Source organism: Rhinoderma darwinii, chromosome 2 (genome assembly GCF_050947455.1).
Source record: "Rhinoderma darwinii isolate aRhiDar2 chromosome 2, aRhiDar2.hap1, whole genome shotgun sequence".
In the NCBI taxonomy this organism is placed as follows: Eukaryota; Metazoa; Chordata; class Amphibia; order Anura; family Rhinodermatidae; genus Rhinoderma; species Rhinoderma darwinii.
This window is the reverse complement of record NC_134688.1, coordinates 7299344-7306967: the sequence shown is the minus strand read 5'-3', so window position 1 is coordinate 7306967 and position 7624 is coordinate 7299344. Positions and strand designations below refer to the sequence as shown.

The window sequence follows — 7624 nt, the reverse complement described above, 5'->3', positions numbered from 1 at the left end:
TCATTGATGCTCACTGTGAATTCTCACTATTGAGTAGAACTTTCTTATAGGTTTACTAAACACTTTGTCTCTGATGCCATAGATTAAAGGACTGACAAATCTAGGAAGACACATGAACAGAAAAAAGTTAGTTATGGGCAAGAATAGAAAATTTGAACTAAAATAGATTTCTGTAGTCGAAGAGTAAAAAGACAACATGCTTAAGAGAAGCTGAAACGCGTGGAGCAGGACAGTCTTCCCGGCCTTCCAAGCAAATTTTCCAGAGTCCATCCTCCGAGCAACCAGCATAACTTTAATATACTTGAAGGAGATGACCATTCCCACCGGGGAAAAGCTAAACACATTAGTTAGTATTTTTAAGGTGTCCTGAAATGTATTCACGGTCAATGGTCTCCAGTGACAGTTGAAATTCAAATTAAAGACTTGTTTGTCTACTGAGAAACAAAAGGTAAGTAAATTGGCAAGTTGGGGAATCATCCCCACTGTCCACATGTTAGCAGTGGCGAGGACACATCTACGGGCAGTCCATAACTCCTCATGTCTTAATGGGTGGCAGATGGCCGCATAAGGTTCCCAGGACATGACCGCCAGGTTGTAAGGAGTTATACTGAATGCACATGTGCAAAAGCTGATAATGATGTAACATATGGGCAGAGGCATGTAAATGAAGTAGATGGCCATTAAATAAATAAAGAATGAAATGAGAAGATAGACCACATCATTAAGGAGCATGTGGATGAACAAGATGTAACGACTGGTCTCCCGGACCCGGGGAGTGCTGAAGAAGACGTTCAGTATGATGACCATGAAGTACACGAAGATGCCAAACAAGAGAAACATCAAGACAAAAATAGTGATCTTCACAATCTCATTCATCTTGTTGTCTTGGGTTATAGTGTTGGAATTGGGCTGGGTGGAATTAACCATTTCTCGGACTCGAAATTGCACTAAGCCTGAAAATAAAAAGCAAATTTTATTCAAATAAATAAGTTTAAAAACAAAAAGTTTCCTCTACGTTCCCCTAAAAGAATAATGTAACACATATTTAGAAAACATCCATAGACCATCACGTATGACTATGACAGTCTACGGTGGCAGAGAAACAAAGGCCAACAAGCCAGAACAGAACACCATAAAATGAGTAAAAAAAAACAAAAAAACGCTAACCTCATAGATTCAATAATTTTATTTAAAAAAATACATTCTTCCATTACATCTCCAAGATAAGTCATTAACGTCCTTGTTCATGCTATAGTAATCGCTTCTTTCACTGGGACAACCCCCCCTGCTGCTAAAAGTATCTGCCGCCACACAGCCCCATATTCTTCATTAATCTCTTCACTGCCTTTCAGAACAATCAACCTGATGTGTTTCACCTTTAAATGAAATCATAATTGTTCCCTACATTTTATTTCTAACCTCATTCACACATAAAACCAGAGATAGAAAGATCAATATATAATTTGAGGAATTGGTAAAACATAATAAAGCGGGGGAATAGCAAAAGTCAAGAAGATACCTCTATGGTTAGGTGCAGCACGGGGGCAGTACTCATGCATTGGAAGAACCAATGGGAGACACCAACAGCAAGAGGTTAGAGGAGAAATGGAGAAAGCAGTAGGGTTGACATTGGTGGATTAGGTCATAAATTTGGTGGGGAATTCTGGTCACGTCTATAGGAAACCAGAAAGAGACTTCTATAGCGGTACAGCAGAAGAAGAAGAGTGGTTGGATGGGTAGAGTAGTCTAGAAGCAATATTCATTATTGATTGGAGAGTTATGCTAATGGACAGGAGATGTAACGATCATCGAGAACAGAAATTACTGTGGCATGAACTAATACTTTGGTGGAACTTGGAGTTAGGAAGGGTGATATTTTTGAAATGTTTGAAGATGGAGGCAGCAAGCATTAGAGATGGTGTAGATGTGAATATTTAAGGCCTTGAGATAGCTGTCGGCTGGTCCCCTGACCTTATCATAAATATCTATCAACTCAACTGAGCACAAATTAGTTTAATGTTTATGGTCTCAGCTTAAAGAGGCTCTGTCACCAGATTCTCAAATCCCTATCTCCTATTGCATGTGATCGGCGCTGCAATGTAGATAACAGTAAAGTTTTTTCCTGGCTGGAGGTCATGTGTATTCATTATCAGGACACTTGATTAACGTTAATCTCTGTTTATGTGGCTGCACATCGCTGCTGTGTAAATAAATGTAGAGGAGTGTATGATGCTGACTGGTCACTGATTGGTCAGCGTCATACACGTAAACACGCCCAGTTAAAAACACAATACACGCCCAGTTGGACATAACGAAAAAAAAAAAAAACGCCCAGTTGTCCATTTCAAACCTCATTTGCATATATATAAAATAGCTCATAACTTGGCCAAAAATGAACGTTTTTTTTAAAGAAAAAACGTTACTGTTCTCTACATTGAAGCGCCGATCACATGCAATAGGAGATAGGGGTTTGAGAATCTGGTGACAGAGCCTCTTTAAATCACATATAAATCATTATATAAAAGATTTACAGTATCTGCCTTCACTGATTTAAATGCAGAGAGACTATGAAGACTAAATTTAAAGCAGATCTGTAGGGTCTCTATCTGAAGGCATTATAGAGGGGGAAATGCTGAGCTCAGGGATATATAGTTTTCTATGGTTTGATCCAGTAAAAAGTTATTTAACTGCTTCCAGGGCTCATAGGTAATGCCTGTGAGTCCTGCATCCCCCGCTTATTCAAAGAGAAAGCCTTTGAGCCCTGCTTCCCCCGCCCACTCATAAATAAAGCCTGTGAGTCCTGCTTCCCCGCCCACTCATAAATAAAGCCTGTGAGTCCTGCATCCCCCGCTTATTCAAAGAGAAAGCCTTTGAGTCCTGCTTCCCCCGCCCACTCATAAATAAAGCCTGTGAGTCCTGCTTCCCCTGCCCACTCATAAATAAAGCCTGTGAGTCCTGCTTCCCCGCCCACTCATAAATAAAGCCTGTGAGTCCTGCTTCCCCGCCCACTCATAGATAAAACCTGTGTGTTCTGCTTCCCCCGCCCGCTCATAAATAAAGCCTGTGAGTCCTGCTTCCCCGCCCACTCATAAATAAAGCCTGTGAGTACTGCTTCCCCGCCCACTCATAGATAAAACCTGTGTGTCCTGCTTCCCCCGCCCACTCATAAATAAAGCCTGTGTGTCCTGCTTCCCCTGCCCACTCATAAATAAAGCCTGTGAGTCCTGCTTCCCCCACCCACTCATAAATAAAGCCTGTGAGTCCTGCTTCCCCGCCCACTCATAAATAAAGCCTGTGAGTCATGCTTCCCCCGCAAACTGATTAAAAAAAAGCCTGAGAGTCCTGCTTCCACTAATCACTCATAAATAAAGCCTGTGAGTCCTGCTTCTCCCACCCACTCATAGCAAGAGCCTGTAAGTCCTGCTTCTCCTGCCAGCTCATAGAGAAAGCCTGTGAGTCCTGCTTCCACCCACTCAAAGAAAAAGCCTTTGAGTCCTGCTTCCCACCGACCACTCATAGAGAAAGCCTGTGAGTCCTGCTTCTCCCAACCCCTTATAGAGAAAGCCTGTGGGTCCTGCTTCTCTCGCTCACTCATAGAGAAAGCCTGAGTCCTGCTTCTCCCGCCCACTCATATAGAAAGCTAGTGAGTCCTGCTTCCGCCGCCCACTCATAGAGAAAGCCTGTGTGTCCTGAATTCCCCTCCCACTCATAGAGAAAGTCTGTGAGTCCTGCTTCTCCCGCTCACTCATAGAGAAAACCTGTGAGTCCTGCTTCTCCCGCCCACTCATAAAGAAAGCCTGTGAGTCCTGCTTCCCCCGCCCACTCATAGAGAAAGTCTGTGAGTCCTGCTTCTCCCGCCCACTCATAGAGAAAGCCTGTGAGTCCTGATTCCACCCGCCCACTCATAGAGAAAGCCTGTGAGTCCTGCTTCCCCCCTGCCCACTCATAGAGAAAGTCTGTGAGTCCTGCTTCCATGTCTTTTAATGGACAAAGTCTGTGTGTCTTGCTTCCCCTGTCCACATGTAATGGAGGTAACTTGCATGTCTCCTTCCCTTGCTTGTCTACTGTATATGCCTTTATAGCTGTGTTGCCATGTCATGTATATAATACAATGTCTTTGTTTACATGTTTGCGCACTCTGTTTGCCATTGGCTAAGGAGGGCTTGCGGGCCTTCGTATGCATCTGCCCCGCCAGTCCTTACCATCACTGCAGGAGAAGGTGCTGAACTTCAGTGCGGGCCAACGCAGAGACCAACACTGTCATAATGGCGAGCATAGTGGGGCTGTGCTATGTGCCAGGATGCTAGTTAGGAAAGGCTAGTGGGAGATGCGAAAGATATATAAGGGAAAGAGTTGGTGCCATTTAGAGAGTGTGTGGCTGAACCGCGTGTAGTGCTAAGGGACCCTGTATCTGCTGAAAGCTTCTCATTGTCCCCTGTACCTGGGGACCCTGGACCTACTGTGCATACAGTTGTTCACTGGCTTCAGCCACCATGTGAGCTATGAGATGTAGCGACAGGAAGCAGAGAGGAGAGGTGCAAAGTGGAACTAAGGAGTCACCATAAGACTGTTGTCAATCCACAGCTAAGGCCTGAAGGTTCCCGTAGGGTGCTGTACGTGGGAGCTCCTGTTTGTCGATGGGAGAGAAGCTGTGAACCGTGAGAGAAAACCTGCTCTGATTGGGAGCTATTGCTGGGTTCATGTGGGTTGTGGGAAGCCCCTGGGTGGACATTAGTAACCGGTGCTTACTGGGAGGTGGCTACCCTGAGGCCTAGTGAGAGGACTGTGTTACCCTGAGGCCTAGTGGGAGGACTGTATTACCCTGAGGCTTAGTGAGAGGACTGTATTACCCTGAGGTCTAGTGAGAGGACTGTATTACCCTGAGGCTTAGTGAGAGTACCCTGAGGCTTAGGGAGAGGACTGTGTTGCCCTGAGGCCTAGTGAGAGGACTGTAATGCCTTGAGGCCTAGTGAAAGGATTGTGCTGCCCTGAGGACGGTATTGTAAAGTGTCCTGTGAAGTAACTGGACTGGGGCCTGTGCAAGGAAGTCAGAGTCCCTTGGCATGTGAACGAGTGGAGGAAAGTGGGATAAAGTCAAACCCCCGAAGTGGGACTCACTCTTGTATGTTGAGTGTGGTGCGTGTTCAGACCTGTGGGTGGTTGTGCTATTCTGTGAAAGGTAGCGGTGTAGCAGTGTAGTAACCACAAAAGACCCATGGAGACACAGGGCACATCCAAACTAAGTGACTGGTGCAGCCCAGCAGGTTACAATACGTTGGGGCAAACTGAGCCAGGGTGGACAAGCGGAAGACGACAGTCACTTAGGGCGTAACCCAACCCCGGTGGACCAGTTGGTGTATTACACAATCCCCGGCAAGGCCCAGCTTCTTACATTATCTGTTCACTATTGTTATACAACCTCAAGAGAACGCATTTAAGGAAAGTACCGCACTAATGTGAATGTAATAAAGGTTACTGCTCACCGGCATCGACTTAATCTACTACAATCATCTCACCTACATCTCTACCTTAGGCCTTATTCACACAACTGTTCAGGGAGCCGGGCTCCTAGCATTATAGTTATGTATGACGCTTGGTGTTCCAGTCTCCCCGTGGGTATTCTGTGTGCAAGTGATCCAATGATCGCTGGTTCAAGTCCACTAAAGGAATAAAAATTGATCAAAAAGTGTTTTGCACCCCAAAATTGTATAAATAAAAACTACAGCTCACCCCGCAAAAAACAAGTCCTCACACCGCTCTATCAAAAGGAAAATAACAAAGTTATGGCTCCCAGAATGACGACACAAAACAATTTTTTTTTTACCAATTTTTGTTTTTTTGTAGAGATATTAAAACATTAAGGCCTCATGCACTCGATCGTGCTTTTGCGGCCACAATTCCCCCGAAAATCCACGGGAGAATTTAGACTCCATTCATTCCTATGGGGCCATGCACACGACCATGGTTTTCATGGCCCAGGAGCCCGCATCGCAGAAAGAACCGGCAAGCCTCATTACGGCCGTGTTCTGCGGTCCGGGCGATGGCCGTTTAACTAGTTAAATGCCGTCAATAGCGACCGCGGCATTTATAGGGTTTTCCCATGAAGGACATTTATGACATATCCACAGGATGCCACATCTGGGACCCGCACCTATTTCTACAACGGAGCCCCCTAAACCCCGTTCTATCTTACTCGCTCCGCTCTCTCTCGGCCACATCCTGGTTAGGTGGTTGGGAGTTACAGAAACAGCCGAGTGCTTGCTGAGCTACGCTGTTTCCGTAACTCCCATAGAAGTGAATAGTAGTTACAGAAACAGCAAAGCATCGCAAGCTACGCTTTTTCCGATACTCTGTGAAAACAGCGTACATGGTCGAGTTACGGAAACAGTGTAACTCGCTGAGCTACGCTGTTTCTGAAACTCCAATAGAACTGAACAGTAGTTACGGAAACATCGTAGCTCAGCGAGTTATGCTGTTTACGTAACTCATCCATGTATTGCAGTATTTGTACCAGCGATCTGATGATTGCTGGTTCAAGTACCCTAGGGGAACTAATAAAATGTGTAAAAAAAAAAAATTTATACATTTTCAGGAGTGTAAAAATTATTAATAGTTAAAAAATAAGCTTTTCCCATTTTTCCCCAAGCATAATGTGAAAAATAAAAAAAAAGAATGAGATAAAAAGTGATAAAAAAAAAATCGTATGTACCAAAAAAATGCCTCTCAGAATGCGGTGAAACAGAACAAATAATTTTTTAACAAATAGTTTTTGCTTTGTAAAAGTAGTAAAAAAATTAACATTTTTCCAATTTTTTGTTGACTAAAACCTGGGTCAGTCTTATAGTCCGAAAAATACGGTAGATGTTAAGATTTGTTCTATTTATAGTTGTTTAAAAAAAAAAAGCTGCGGCCGACCTCATTGTCTCCCCACAAAAAAGAGCCCCGACTCCTGCGTGTTATTTATAAAGGGTGTAGATCAGTTAAGATACTTGCACCCAGGACTATGTCTTCCCCATTAACTCCCCAACCAAATAAAGACAAACGCCGCGGGACTTGGATGAAATGGCCGCAGCAGCCTCTTTATTAAACAAAATCGAGCTATAAGGCTATGTTCACACAGGGCGGATACGCTGCATAAAAGTACACAGCATAATCCACCCGGGTCCCCGCAGGGAATACCGGCTGAAAAACCGCACAGAATATCTTCTGCGTAAAACAGCAGGTAAAAAAAAGCCCGTACTTACCCGATGTCAAGGCGACGCGTCTGCCTGACGTCCTGCAGCTCGGCCTCCTGGGATGACGCTTCATTGTATGTGAGCGCTGCAGCCCGTGATTGGCTGCTGTGGTCACACGGGATGAAACGTCATCCCTGGAGGCTGGCCTGGATGCAGCAGCAGAGAGATCGGGGTAAGCATAGACTATTTTTTTTATGAGTTGCGATTTTTGTGGCAGAATCACAGAGCAAAAATCGCAACATCTGCTATTTGTTGCGAGTTGAACACTATAGAGAAAAGCAGCGATTCCGTAGCATAAATTGACCTCCCGCGGATTAAAAAAAACGCACCGCAGGTCAATTTATGAGCGTTTTTTTTCAGCTGGTTTTTCATACAGCGTCTGGATGAGA

The 7624-nt window shown here is 44.6% G+C and overlaps 1 protein-coding gene across 1 annotated transcript; it reads right to left on the bottom strand.

The window, feature by feature from the left end:
- LOC142740430 (odorant receptor 131-2-like) lies at nt 1–927 on the bottom strand. Its single transcript, XM_075849961.1, has one exon. The coding sequence runs from the start codon at nt 925–927 to the stop codon at nt 1–3; it is 927 nt and encodes a 308-aa protein (XP_075706076.1).
- Nucleotides 928–7624: the final 6697 nt, after the last annotated feature.